The sequence below is a fragment of the Lutjanus erythropterus genome, chromosome 20 (genome assembly GCF_056507025.1).
Source record: "Lutjanus erythropterus isolate fLutEry1 chromosome 20, fLutEry1.hap2, whole genome shotgun sequence".
NCBI classification, from domain to species: Eukaryota; Metazoa; Chordata; class Actinopteri; order Lutjaniformes; family Lutjanidae; genus Lutjanus; species Lutjanus erythropterus.
Window position 1 is genome coordinate 22,385,320 of NC_139336.1, and position 15,655 is coordinate 22,400,974.

General features: G+C 40.6%; 1 protein-coding gene across 1 annotated transcript in view; it reads right to left on the bottom strand.

The window, feature by feature from the left end:
• Positions 1-15,655, bottom strand: part of LOC146308507 (netrin receptor UNC5D-like) — a 254,613-nt gene that overhangs the window by 70,988 nt on the left and 167,970 nt on the right. The window contains exons 3-4 of the mRNA XM_084745856.1: positions 2,076-2,219; positions 1,769-1,872 (exon numbers count right to left, since the gene is read on the bottom strand). Coding sequence (XP_084601982.1) covers positions 1,769-1,872; positions 2,076-2,219 — 248 coding nt within the window. The remainder of the gene's footprint in view (positions 1-1,768; positions 1,873-2,075; positions 2,220-15,655) is intronic.

Genomic DNA, 15,655 nt, shown 5'->3' on the forward strand with positions numbered 1-15,655 from the left:
TTTTTGTACACATTTTGAGGGATCATTGCAATATCGATTGTTTACTGATACTGTGATTTTTTTTTTTACTTCCTTACATTGTTATTGGTATCAGCCCTGGAAATCCAGTATCAGTTGGGCCCTTGCTGAATGTAGCCTAATAAAAAGTTTGACTTATACATGGAAGTTTGACTTATAGGTGAAAATTAAATTCATGCTTCTGAACTCATACTTTAAAATACAGACTATATATGTCTGTTTCCTGCTGTTTGCAAACATCACTGATGGAGAGACCTGTCAGTCACTTTGGTAAGTAATAGCAGGGTTCCAGTCCCGTGCTTTGAAATTTGCTGGGAGCACTGTCACTTTGTTTACGTATGGATCACGGACTGTGTCTTTAAGTAAATGCAAAGCTTCAGATGCTTGGGCACACAGCCTTTGATATTGACATATCTGCCTACTGAGCCTTCACATGATGCCACGAGCTCAGCACAACACACAGCACTCAACAGGACTGTCCGCAAGAGCCTCATTTTATATTCACAGTAAAAATTAAAATAGCAATGACAGGCTCTCACTTTCAGACACACTCGCATAAAGACTCCGAGGATGGAGAGAGTGAAATGAATACATGACATCTAAATAAGTCATCGCCGTATATCCTTTTACCAGAGAACACAGCAAACAGAGAACACGTCGATGCACACGGGCAGATTTCACCGCCCGTATATGAATGATCACTTTAACATGAACAGAGTGAGCCTGAGAAACTAAACAAAGTGAGATCTTCAGCTCATCAACTGCAGCTCTGGCTTATACTGAAAAGAAAAATGCACGTGTCTGCGGCTGCAGAGTAGCAAAGCATTTTCTTTTACTTTATTTTACAGCACACTAATAGGAAGTAACAAACTGTACCTTGCATTATTACACAAAAACTAGAAATAACATGTTCTCTATTAGACAGAACCTTAGACCTTTACTTGAGGTAATTAGGGCCACATTACAATGGAACTGTACTGTAACCTGAAGTGGAATCACATCACAATACGTGAATGTGATCTATCAAATAAATGCCAAAGTTACAGAGGTAGATGAATATTACGTGTGACTGCACAAACTTATTGTAATACTGTAGGCAAATAATGTGATTTGATCAAAGAAGTAGGCATCCATCTTGGATTCTCTGCCAAGAGATCAGCGAAAGACGGTGTGTCTCAAGTAGCAGATATGTGATTTTTACATGACTGTTTGACCTCGGTAAATGGTTTTCTAATGAGCTTGCTAGTTTTAAGTTTTCTTAAATACAGCATGCTATTCATTTAGTAAATTATGGTCCCATTTAGAGTCAGATAGGTGATAAAGCAGGGCAGGCTTCAGGGCAGGGCCAACATGTGATCGACAGGTCATTCTCAGGGAGTCTGTTGTCTGTTGTATTTCTGTTTTCCAACGGAGCCTTGCAAAACTCCCCTCAAACTGTAAAAATAAGCAGGGCTAATCACTTATGGATCATTATTCTGAGGAGCCAAAACCAAGCCCTGCCCAAGTCGTAGTACATCACCCATCTGCTCCACACTTTCGTTGTTTCTGCGCATGCTCTGGTTGCAAAAAACACAAACTCTTACTTTTCCTCTTACAGAAAAGATAAAATATAAGAGTGAGAATGTTGCTGCATGAGGGCCGGTGCATCATGAAAACAGAGCTACACTGTAAGTAAAGCAGACAGCTGACTGCTCCTCTCCAGGCAACACATGAGAAAATGTTACTTGTTTGAAGTGCAAGAAGCCCTCACCTCAGCCACAGGCACTCCCTCTGGGGGACGACAGTGCAACACTATCATGCCATTCAGAGGCACCTCTGTGCCTTGGGGGTCCTGCTCAAAGTTCTTCCTCAGGTCTAGAGGAGAGAATAAACAGCCTGCATTAAAGAACAATGACAACAACACCAAAAAAATTCAATTTGTTTCATGCGTGACCTGCTCCCCTCTCACATACATGCATGAACATGAAAAAAAAATCCTTCTACGAAATCACGGCACCAGTTTGAAGAAGACTAACAAAAAGGTCAGCGTGGTATCAAAGTGACACGAGGTTGCTTACAGGCGATCCGCACAGATGCCTTGCGGCTCTTGGAGGTTCCCAGGTGGCTCCAGGCGACGCACAGACACCAGTAATCCTCCGGGCCGTGAAAGTCCTCCACCTGCTGACGTGAGACGTTGATCATCACCTCGCGGATCTTCAGCCCTGCAGATAAGACGGTTGATTGCTTAGATTAGCTTTCATTACATCACAGGGACGATCAATCAAAGAGATGGAGATTTGTGGGGACCGGATGGTGAGTGAAAATTTGAATCTGATAAGATTATCAGCAGTAAACAGATCTGCCATTTGCCAAGAGGAGAAAAAGGGGAGAATGTTCATCAAACCAAATACATTGCAGGGACAAGAATTTAAAGGGGTAGTATGGATTATTTGATGAAGGGATGTATGAGGTCCTTATTGATAGTCAGTGTATTAGCTACAGCTGATGTTGGTCAACACACATATTTAGAATATTTTCACAGCTTTACTTTGCCATCAGACAGCCTTTTCTGACCAGAAATGTTGCTCAAAACCAACCAAACTCCATGGACTAAATCAGCCGTTTTACCCCCTTGCTCATCTACCACTGCCTCGATGGGTTAGTCTCTGCGAGGTAAAATTATTGATTTCACCTACGGACACTCCCCCCGCCAATGAATGAACAGGAATTTTGACCCCCCCAAATTATTGCGGGCGCACACATACTGGTAAAAAGAGATGTGATGGATCTGCAGCTTCTGAGAAGTGCCACAATAGAGCACAGTGTTGTTACGCATGACCACTCACTGTTTTTACCTTCATTAATTCCTTGAAACACACTGTAGTGCAAACACTGTTGTGTAACGTTAATTATACAGGTGGTGACATACAATAGAATTATCACTGAAATAGCAGGCTTGTTAATGACTGAGCCTCAAAAAGAAGAAAAACAAACACGCTAACGAATGACAAAGACACCAACCAGATGTACTTGTAAACTTTTACAACTGCATAAGTAGGCATATACTGTACATTAAGCAGGAGAAGCTTTGTCTGTTCCTCTCTGCAGAGTATGTGTGTAACTGTCAGACCCTTTTTATTAAAGCACAGCGCACAGATAAGGGAGGGGGAGACAGAGGACAAATCATCCACCACTAGAAATCTTGCAAGAGTATACACAAATTAAGGGGGCACCTTCTAGACACCAGAGAGAGAGGTGCGCAGCTCCAGAAATAAAAAATCAATCCGTGGCGGCAAATGTTTTTATTATGACGGGCCGCCATAAATGAATGGATGCATGAGAAACAGTCACCTGCACATACGTGAATCAAAATAGAAAATCAACAACACACAGTCCATGCGCCTACAATATACCCCCAAACAGATGCATTTTATCAGTGATCTGATGAAAACATGCTCATACAGACTGTGTGTCAGGTGTGTGCACATTTTGGATACAAATAGAACCCCCACCCCTCCTTATTTCTGGCTGGAGATATTGCCCTAGGCTTTCACCTATGGAAAGCACTATTAAACTTATATAATGGCAGATTCCCATCAGAAAAGCCTGTCTGGTGGCAAACTAAAGCAGTGAAAATATTCTAAATTTAGCATATGGCATTAGTTTTTTTACTCCCCTCTACTTGCTAATACACTGACAACCTCATACACACCCTCTTCAAATAATCAGAACTATCCCTTTAAATTGTGTTGGCTCAAATACATCAAGCTTGACTGCTTCATTGTAAATACTGGTATCTACTGTATGTCATTACTGGTCTTTTGACAAACTCTTGTCAGAACTTCAATTTTGGCAAACAGAGGGCCAGAAGTGCAAAATGCAGTATGGTGTACTAGAAATAGTTAGTGAGCCCTCATATCCTCTTCCAGTATCTGCAAAACACAATCCATTTATACAGAAGTGACACTAAATGCTTTCCACTGGAGGCATTAGCAGAGAGGAGGGACACATCAGCCTGTTTTTGTTTTAAGGGAGAGCGTGAGCACTCATTTTTCTTCTTTGAACACATTTGAAGGGGCTATAATTTAAGGTAGAAAAGAGAAGCAAAACAACGCAATTAAACACTGCATACGAACACAGCTACTTTCTATGACAATCAAATCATCTATTTCTGCAGCGGAACTTTGCCATAATGTCACGCAGGTCATTCGTTAATATCTGTATATTGTCTGTGATAATGAGCGAGGCGTGAGGCGAACATTTTCGGAGACAACTGATGGGAATTTAAAAGCCTGGTATTTCAATTAAACCAGACGATGCACAAAAGATGACAGGCTCGGACCATTAATGCATGATAGGTGGCTTTATTGGGTATCTGGGAAATTGCAGCTTTCAACCAACATGTGTGATGTCTGTCGAGCATGGTGGAAAACCTGAATTTCAGTCAGTCAACTTGAATAGATTCATTAATATATGAATACAGAGTTATGAACAGCTAATGTTTGGTGTCAAGTCTCTGACCTCGTCACTCTCTGCAGCGTACAATTAAGAATGCACACAGACAGAACAGAATGGGCAGTGACAATAACAAATACCCCTCATAGAAAGCTGGTATTCAAGCCTATGGGTGGATTCTGGGTGGAGGCGGTGTTGAATAAATGGATTGTATGAGCAGCAGTGATGCAGTTGTGTTGCTACAGTAGAAGCAGCAGCCTGAGCAGAGCACAAAACAGGCGTGTGCGGTGTCATATGTGGGAGTAAAAGTGTGATTCAACTTGTCTGCTATAACCAGTGACGAGGCTTCGTTCCATTCATGGCTAATTACAGTCAGGCTTGTTTTGTTCTTCCTCTTTTTTTAAAAAAAATCCAGAAGAATAAGAGGTAAGGTAAGGTATGCTTTATTGTCCCACAGGTGTTTTGGACTCAAAGCTGTTGCATCTCACAACATCAACAACTACAAATATATTTAAGGTACAACAGTAAAAGGAATCGCAAAGACAATAGTTTCAAAAAAGATCTAGTAAGATCAAACCAGTTTAAAACTAGAGGAGTGCCTCCAATAGAGTGCAGATCAGATGGTGAAGCACTTACTGCAATGCTGCCACAACTGCCAGTAGAGATTTGCATGGCACGTTGTCTCTAGCTGAAACAAGATTTCGAAATGAAGCAGTGATCAACAAGATCACGTGCAGCCCCTGGTGGTTGATTAAAAAGCTGTCAATGGTCGTATAAAACAGAGCAGTCAAAAATTTAATTACTGCCTCGCAGTTGTACATCTCCACCAACCAGCCAAGTTACAGTTCACATCCTTGTCTGTTAAGACTTAATTGGGAACTCACCACTATACTGTCCTGTAACTTCGAAGGAATTTAATAAAAGGTATTAATTGTATTTTTGGCAAAATGGGAGTTCTCACTTTGCATGTGTGATTCCAGTGAATATTTTCCAGTGAGAAACATGCTGTCTTCACTTAGAGACTATTTTTACAGAAGAGAGCGGAGGACTGATAGAGAGCTGGACATTATGATGTCAGTGAAGTTGACCTTTGACCTTTTGGATATTAAATGTCATTACCTCATCATTTCATCCTATATAGATATGTGTGTGTAATTTTGTCATAATCAGCTAAGACTTAGCATGAATTTTTGAGTTATGGCCAAAAATGTGATTAGTTAGCTCACTGTAGCCTTCAGCTTTGACCTCTCACCACCAAAATCTGATCAGTTTGTTCTTCAGTCCAAACGGACGCTTGAACCAATTTTGATGAAATTCCTTTCAAGCATACCTGAGATATGGCCTTCATGAGAACAGGACAGACATGGCTACTGTATTGCAAAAATTCAGTTATTGTCACAGCTCTGGTCAATAATTGACTTTTTTTTTTATCATATCTCCCACAACTCTTTATCTAACTTTGGTTAGTATTACTTATTCCATTATACCTTTCAATATTAAATTTGACCAGAAAAAAATCACACACTTAATCACAGTGTCTCGATTTGTGATTAACAATTGCATTAACCTCACTGACAAATACATCTTCTTGAATGATTGTTCCACAATAAAATGCTCCTTGTGTTTAGCCAGTAAAATGCTTTTAATGTGTTTACAGTAGTAGGAAATTTTAGTCCGGTACATTCAGGAAATTCTATCACTTACTGTAATGCAGTCTTTAAAACCAGATAAAGACAACAGTTATGCCATATCACCATATAACAATATCCAAAATCTAACACGATATCTAGTCTCACATCGCTCTTGATTTAAAATTGATATATTGTCCAGTCCCAATTTCCTGTGAATCCCTTATGTTAATAGGTAATTTGAACCTTGCATGGGGAGTGGCAGACTCCGCCACCAACAATGTAAACTGGAGGGACGTAGTTGCAGAATGTAAATATACTGAATGGCTACCATAAATAGTATTCAAAATATAATTAATTTGTTTTATTTTCAATTGATTTAAATCTGCTATTTCAAATCCTATGATGATTATGCACCATTTTCTGAAGGTGGCAAATCAATAAAGGTTGCACTTAACACTGATTTCTAGTACAGCTAACAAGTCGTGCCTAACAGCACATCTCACAGCAGCTGTTCAGAAATCACTGTAAAGCTCGGCCTCTTGTGGCTTATTGCTTAATTACGCAGCCCTACACTTGTAGAGGAGTTGTCTCTCTACAGGCTTTTGCCATCATGCCGAACGCTGCAGACAGCAGCTTAGACATGGGCCGGGATTAAATGAAAACTAATAATGTGAAATGGAAGGTTATCAAAGGGAGCCTAATGAAGTAATGTAAAACAGAAATGTTCTCTGAAGACACTGTAATCCTCTGCAATGACTGACTGATATTATGTACAATGCGCTCTCACACACACACACACACCACCACCACTCCATCTACTCCTCCTTCCCACCACTATAAATTAGAGACTTAATCAACATGCCTGATTAAGTGAGAGTGAGGCAGATTTAGCTGCAGGAAAATAAAAAACCCAAGATTGTACTCGAGTGAGAGGGCAAATTTGTCATCACATCATGAGAAATTTGCAGTGTCAGTGTGGCATTGTCCAATTCTTTGGGCTCAATCCAGTAAACAAATAGGAATGCATTATTCAGAAAATGAGCTCTGAACAGGTTTGAATAGCATCTAAATTTCTTTCAGTAATATTTGACCCGACTCCCACCATTGACCTGTCACCAAGTTGACAAAAGTTGTGGCAAATGTCACAGAGTTTCCTCTCAGAGTTAAAACTTTCTTAAAAGCGCAGACATCAAACACACTGCAACAGGCAGCAAAATGCACTCCTCTACAGCGTTGTCAAGACACTGTATAAAAACCAGTGGAGTGCAGATTCCCACCAGGCAACAGATGGTGAAGCACCTACTGCAATGTCACCATAACTGCCAGATGCAACCAGCAGAAATTTGCAAAGTTCCGCCCACATTAACATGACTTCCACATATGTTGTCCCGACCAGAAACGAGATAGATTTCAATCTGAAGCAGGTGATTGTGGCCTCTAGTGTGTGAATAAAACGGCTGCAGCAATAGCCAAAGTAGTATGACTTTGTATGATGTAGATTTGAAAAAATGCAAACAAATAGGCTACAGGCCAAAAACACAGAGGTGCAGAAGTTTAACATTCAGACATTCAGTGAGATTCATTCACATGAACTTTTCCACAGTTTTCACCAGATTATTTGACAGATGTTCCACAGATATTGAGGCCTAGCACTGTGCGCCAACTTCAACTTCAACTTTATATCTCCCGAAAGGGCAAATGTTTTTGCAGCAAGACAGATACAGACAACGAAAAAAATACAAATAGTCTACATAACAAATACAAAACCCTAGATAGGGTACATCAAATGGGAGATGGAGACGGTAGACACTGAATGTCGCGGGCAAAGGAAAACAACAGTGGTTCAGGTTGACCTTAAAATCAAAGAATTCATGCAAGGATAAAGAACTGTATTTTGGGACATCAAGCAAAAGGGTGGGACTGTTTTGAAAGTGCATGCAAAACAGCCGAAAAAAAAGAGATATTTCAAACCAGCTCCATCATGCACACAGAGAGAGAGAGTGAAAAATCATGCAATGTGGCCCAATCAGGATTGGCCAGCGAGCCTATCCGGGAACACATGCAGCACACACAGACAGGGCTGGACGACCGGCAAAAACTTTAAAGATTTTTTGATGCTCCACCGGCCCACCGGTGTGGCGGCCTACTGGGATTTGTCCCTGTATGCCAGATGGCCAGTACAGTACTGGGCCAAATGCAATTATGACTTCTATCTTCCCACTGCTATCTCCCATTCTATTTCAACTATTTATTTCCACCTGGACTCTTCACAGTCACACAGCTTTTATCATGACTCAGCTTGGACTTTCTTTACTCCATTTTTTACCGAGGATTCAAATACAAATCATGTTTTATTAAAGCAGAGCTGTGGACATGAGTCACATGACTTGGACTTAAATCACAAATTTGATTACTTTAGACTTGCATTAACAGAAACCAAAAACAGACTTTACCACCAGTGACTTGTGACCTCACTTGAACCTGAGCCCTCTGATTAGAAAATACTTGATACCTTCCCCCAAGTCCAAAGATTAAAAAGTAAAGCCCACAAAAGAAGACGTTTGATGTTGCCACATTTTTCACAATTTTCAGACATTTTTGAACTAAACAACTCATCAGCACTTGAGAAGATGATTGACAGATTAACACTGACATTGCAGTACGCACAACTTGAAGACAAAATAACTTGCAACTTCGTAGTTAAAATAGTGTTAAATTTGACGAAGAGCACAGTGTGACTTGTTTAGGACTTAAAACTTCCAGTTTAGAACTTTGGACTTGATTTGATGTGCAAAGACCTGAAAAACAATGACCCACATCTGGCACAAAGCAACTTAATCCAGAAAATGAAGCTATCTCAATGATTTCTATCAACTGCTGCTGGTTAAATCCGAATCCAGATACTAAGAGAGATATTTTCGTGGCATCAGTAGATTCAGATAGTTGCTCGGCGGTACACCTCCACAATGCAGTGAGTCTAGTGCTTCACTGATGGTTCAATTTCCTCCTCTTCAGCTCAATAACATTATTTTAGCTGACTTAATGGTGACATTCTTTCGTGGACGTGCAGCGGATGAGTTTGAGTTCAGAAAGAATCAATTAACTTTGCTTGTACTGATGACAGCACATGCATTTTGTCTCAGAGCAGTGGATACATAAATGGAAAACTGGTTTGGTCAATACAGGACTCTGTGTCTTTAAAAATGTCAATTTAGAATTGAAAATTCTTGTAACAAATTGTTAAAACTAACTAACCTCACACCTTCATATCTGTCTTTGATGTAACCTCTATACTTCAGTAAGTGCTTTTTGACAAGCAATTTCACTACTGGATTGTGACAACAGCCTAAAGCAGTGAGAAGACGAGGGAATGGGTTTCGGCATGTTGTCGGCACATTGTCTCTTAATTCATAATGTCTTTTTTTCACAATCAGACCGCCTCATCTTTATTAATGATGAAGAAAACAGAAGAAACTAATGAATAAACAACAGTCTACTGTTCCTGATGCAACGTTTCATGCTGAAAGCAGACAAACTGACTCATAGAGGAGAGGGTGGAGTGAGCTACAGCTCTGCACACTCACCCCAAAAGCTCTTTTTTCTGGCACACAGTGAGAACACTTCAGACCACTGAACTAAAAAAAAATAAGAAAATAAAAAGGGATGCTTCCCATATCACCCCATTGCATATTACAATTAGGGTTCTGTACCGAAACGTGGTGACAACGCGACATCCGTTCGTGTATAACCAGTACCTACCAGACTGAATCACAACACAGATTTTGGTGCCTGACCTGCCCTCTGGTGCTGATGTTACAGATGTATCATTAAATGAGCAGTTACCATTACAGCAACACTCTCTCCTCATTGTTGTGGCAGCAGGTAGCCTTCCATTAGCTAGTAGCTACTTTAAAAACATTCAAAATGCCAAGTGAAACCATCTACAGTGTGGCTGTTTTGGTTTCAACATATGCAACAATTGCATAAAAACAATTGTGTGTAAAGGTTCATTTACTGTACATTCGATACATCTATTCATCATTTTCTGGCAGCTTTCGGATGAAACATAGCGGTAACCTGAAGTCGTGGAGGAAGTGTAGTGGTGTAGCCAGTAGTTCAAGTGAGACATAACCACAGGACGCGATAAAGAAGTTTTATAACTCCTAAAGTACTGGAAATGACCTCCATCATAAATTAGGTAGTGAAAAAGAATGCTCCATCCACAGGCCATGATGTATTTAGTGGCTGCACAGACCACCACTGAAATGCTCCCTGTGCTTTTGCCTGTTTCTCAAGAGGTCCATTATTTAAAAAATCCTTCAGCGTCGCCATGTTTGTTGTTGTCAGGAACTGATTCTGATTCTACTTCATCTTTGTCACACAATAACAGAAACAGATAGAGGCAGTGGTAGACCAGCAACTCCCATGTTCGCCTGTGGACTTTGGCTGGTATGGAGAGCAATATATGGCTATATAACAGTGATTTCCTGTTAGACAAGGCTGTCTGACTCTGGGCAGCACCCTCTAGTGGATGTACTGCCACATGAAAGTGATGGTTGCATCATTTAAAGTGCATATAAATCTATTTTTGTATGTAGAGGGAGCATAAATGAATCTTAAGAAGGATACGCTGTGGCTATATAATATCCAAATCACAAAACCAGAACCAAATTGTAATATTTTGAAAAAGGAAAAGTGTGAGAAAACAACATTGTAATGAATTACTGTAGTGCTGCAGAGATGGCCTGACCCAAAAATCTTGTTCTCCAGGTGAAAGAAAATATGTTTATTTGTTAACAGACTCCCAAAAACATAATATCATCATTTGAGTCAAAATAAGCACAACACGACTTTTTTCCAATATCATGGAGCCCTAGTTCTGGCCCCATTAGGCACTGGAAAACCCAAATGATACCCAACCCTAAATACAATGCAGCAGTGAAAGAAAAATAGATAATATCTGTGTGCTTAAATGTCTTCACACACATATTCAAAGACAAATGCATGAAATACTAGTAATAAATATACACCCACATGGAAGGGTGGTGATTGTTTGAGTGAGCGCCATGGTGTTTCTGCTGAAGGCGAGATAAACAAAAGAGAGGAATCAAAAAGACACTCTGACTCCCAGGTTCCTTCACATTGGGCGCAGACCAAAGAGCTTACTCCCTCTTCCAAGTAGCTCGGAATCACCCTAACTGACACTGTTAGAGAAATTATCCAATAACTGCTTGGTCATGTTGATGACATGCGGTCACTTCTCGGCATTCAGGAATACAAACGTCCATTCAGCTCCTTCCATGAGCCTGTCCCTGGGTGCCCGATTGCTTTTTTTTTTTGCCTTCCCTTCAGGCTCCTGCCAGTGGCTTTTTGACAGAGCGCCACAAAGCCTCGACAACAAACCTCACGGTGGAGCAGCTCTCGCTCGCCCCTTCAATCACGTCCTTTAATATGCCTTTAATGTAGCGTCTATAAAGGAGTCGGGAAGAGATATACCAGTGCTGATGCTCACTTATCATCCCACGTTGCTCTTGCTCTTTCTTTCTGTCTCTGTCTCTCTTTTGGTCTGTCTGGCACCGGGCCTGTGGTGTGATTTCTCCCGGCTTTGGCCCATTGTTTCGCCTTGGCTGTGTCTATGAAAAGGCCCTGAGGGAGCCAGGCGTTGCCAGCTACAAGTGGCTCCTGATCCAAGCGGCTCAGCAGAACTCGGCTGGTCCGGCTCGGCTCAAACAGGTCCAGGATGTCTCTGTCGTACTTAACGCCGCGTTGGATGGGGGATTTTCAGAATTATGTTTGTCTGAGGGATCCTCGCGAAGCAGCTGTGTACATAGTGGGTGACACGGCGTGGGCTGCGGGTTGAGGTGGATGGATATAGCTTGAGGAGAGCGTCTGACTGATGTGAACTCAGCTTAGGGGAAATGTTTGTGTGATGTGACATTGCGGCATGCAGCTCAGCATGTGGGGGCTGTGAGGGTTGGCTGAGGGCCAGACACAGATGAACCCTGCTAGACAAGCGGAACATGCTCCCAGCAACATCTTCAGTCTGGTCCCAGCTGTGTGTGTCATACTTAATCCTGGAACCAAAGGGACGCATTACTCCGCGCATAAAAAAATCATGATAATTCAGCCATTAAAATGCTGCGAGTCCTTATTTGTGTCATTCCCCCAGTTGCCTTGTTTATGTTTATCCAAAAACCGCGTGTCTGCTTATTAGGAGCAAGTTTTGCATACACAAGTGGGTTTCACTCTGTGTGCCACTTCGTTTGTTTCACTTCAGTTTCTTTAACTAATAGTCGGTGACACCGAGAGACTCCGGGGCATCTCACTTTCCCCTCACCAGTCACCACCTTTCTTTCTTTCTTTTTGTCCTGACTGGTTGATGCTATCTCTCAGCTGGTTGGGATCATAATACACAACACTGGAGTCAGGCTTTGACAGAGCATCAACAGGAATAGACATCCATACTTCCTCTTTCCACCCTACACCCTTAAAACTAACGGTGCTAAACAGAACCATATATGGTCCCTAGTAGATAACCTTTTTTTAATTCCTGGTAGAATGGTTGTACCTAGAACTCTTTGCCCTAGAACCCCCTCTGTGGGGGTTTTTATCAAGAACCTTTCCATATTTGGAGCACTTCTAACACAAAATTGTTGCAGAAATGTAGTTGCATCATAGCTTTTGCAGCATGTGATGCTTTAGCAACCTACCGAGTGAAACACATTATTTTTTCCACCACTCTGTTGCAACAAACTCATTATATAAATTACAAGAACCATCGCGCAGAGACCAACAGACGCTGCAAAAATACCACAGAATTCCTGTTACGTTGTAACATTTCAACAATACACCAGCAACTTAACTAACTTTGCAGGTGTTTGTAGGAAGGGTGCTAACAAAAGTCCACCCAGGAGGTTCTACCACAAACTCCTTCAGTGTAAAATCCAAAAGACTGAGTTAGGATCAAAAATCAAAGATCTACTGAACGACACTGCCTTGAAATTATGCGTTTTCTCAAACTTTCAAACAAACGTTTGAAGTAATAATCTTTTGTTGAGATAATTGAGTTTTTTTGTCTTTAGATAAATTTGAGTTGAGGTTTACAAACCTCCCAAAATTTGTTTTTCAAAGTAAAACCAAGAACCCTTTCTACTTTCCCAGCATTTCATTTAGAAAACACTCAGGAGAGTTCTACCAGGACCACCATCTTGTCTACAAAGAACCATATTGTATTTTACAGATAAGGCAAAAAAAAAAAAAAAAAAAAAAAAAAGACAATCACCAATACAAACACACTACTCAGTCTAGCAGAGGAGGCATGATGGGAAATTTGAGCTGTTGTTACAACCAACATTACAAACAGGAGCAGAGAGCAGCACACTCTGCTCTGCTGACTATTGTATGGCTTGAAATCATGCCAAAGATCTCAATTATGGCAGAACACAAGCAAAATGATTAAGAGGATTTCAAATATATCTTTGTATTTAAAAATACAAGTTAAAACATCTTTAACACTCCAGCTTACAGTAATCCTTGAAGAACTCTTTCTTCCAAAAAAAGCTTTCTTGGGATGCAAAGTTTTCTTGAGGCAAACATCGATGAACCCCTTCTTTAGAACCCTTATTTCTACAAGTGTGTATTCATATGCTTTTCCTCAACTACTATCTCCTCATCACTGAATCTGCAGGAGCTGCTATCCTCTCCTTCTCGATACAACCAACGTGGTATCCATTTTCAGCCCCTCTTTCGCTCCCCCACCTCCCCTCTCCATTTCCAATGTCCTCTTTCTCCCTTATCCCCCTCTTTCTCTTATCTCTCCATCAGAGTATCATCCTTTCAGCTGAAGTCTATAAGCACAGATATCCCCTCTGTTCCACCGTCCTCTCTGCTCTTCTTTCACTCTGTCCTTCAGTAATCTCCTGAGTTCTATCACTCATTTCCATCTCTCACCCCTCTCACAGCCTCACAGAGACAAAAATAAAGTTGTTTTCTGTGATAGGTCAGATGCAGTGTGCTGCAGCTGCTCTTCTTTTATTTTCTCTTTGGAATTTCAAGACAATTCCCTCATAAATAACAGAAACTGAGTGATTTGCTGTCTGTAAAGGCTCGATACAGCCTCCAAAAATCGTTCTAAGGAGTTTATCAGAGCAAGCTGTTTTCCTGAAGGGAGGTTAAAATCTGGGTAGCAACGATTACATGGAATATCCAGCTGAGCCTTGTCTGCCTGTGGTTTATCAAAAGGCTTAGCAATTGCAAAAGGGATAAAGAAATAACACTGTTGCGCTGAATTTGAAGATACACTCTACTGTGAAGCAGTAATCATGTTGTCCAGAAAACTGATCAATGTACCTTTTTCTTGGTATAATCCAAATTTCTGATCAGCAACATGACAATGCACAGGCTTGAGGACTAATAGACATATCAGATTACAGTTAAAAATGGAGATAATAAGAATGATTACAATTTTTAAATACATTTTAAAATAAAGAATGATATACTACCTTGTGCCATGTGCACACATTACAACAACTCCTGAGTCTTAACATCACTCTGGTCTTAATGAAATCTAATCTGACAGTTGATAATTCATTATCCCTTGAAAAAATGCTGTTACTCGGTGGACAGTTCACCATTATCTTCTCTCAACATCTAATTTAAAGAAACATTTTCAGGTAAATACACAGTCCAACCGCTAAAGTTAGCTACACAGACCAAATGTTAAAGTTAGCTAAACAAACCAATTGCTAATGTTAGCTACACAAACCAACCGCTAAAGTTAGCTAAACAGACCTACTTAGCTACTCATTATTTAAATATTTTAGTCAGTCATAATCCTGAAAAATATAGATAAAGAACATTAGAATAATGATAATAGTGGCATATGTCAGTGTTTAATAGTCATAATTTGTTTGACGCTTGGTAAGAAAAATAATGGACCTTAAATTCCCAAGGAAGACTATTTTAATCACAACCCTTGAAATGGTCAGGGATAGATATAATATATAATATCCCAAGCCAAATGTCTATATTTTGTATATTGGAAAATACGGATAAAATGAAGTTTAAAACAAAACTACATATGAAGTGAAATTTCAAACAAATCAAAACAATGTAGTGAAAAAATGGACTGCATATTTAGGATGTTAAAGTTTCTGTGTTTGCACTCTTCCTTCTCTTTCATGGTGCATTTCACTTTCAGTCTCAGATTACAGTTTCAGGCGTTGTCTTCCATTAGCCTGGACAACCCCTCACAGCCTCAAGATTCACATAAGAATATTTGAGTGTACGGACTTGAATATGTTCTGTCCAGACAGCGCTCTCCATTTGTTTTTACGTGTGGCAGCCATTACTGTCAGCCCTTATCAGCCTCCCGTCTCATGGTTCAGGTGGGGTCAGTTAGCTTTAGTGCTAAAGCGAGGGCACACAGAAATTAATGACAGTTTTTGATGCTTGTAAAGCCAGAAACTTCTGGAAAGCAGGCGAACGTGCTTGCTCATGTTTCGTTTGTTTTGGCGGGTATGTCGAACCAGCCACCCTCCTGCTGAGACAGATTTCCGCCATCCCTGGCTCTT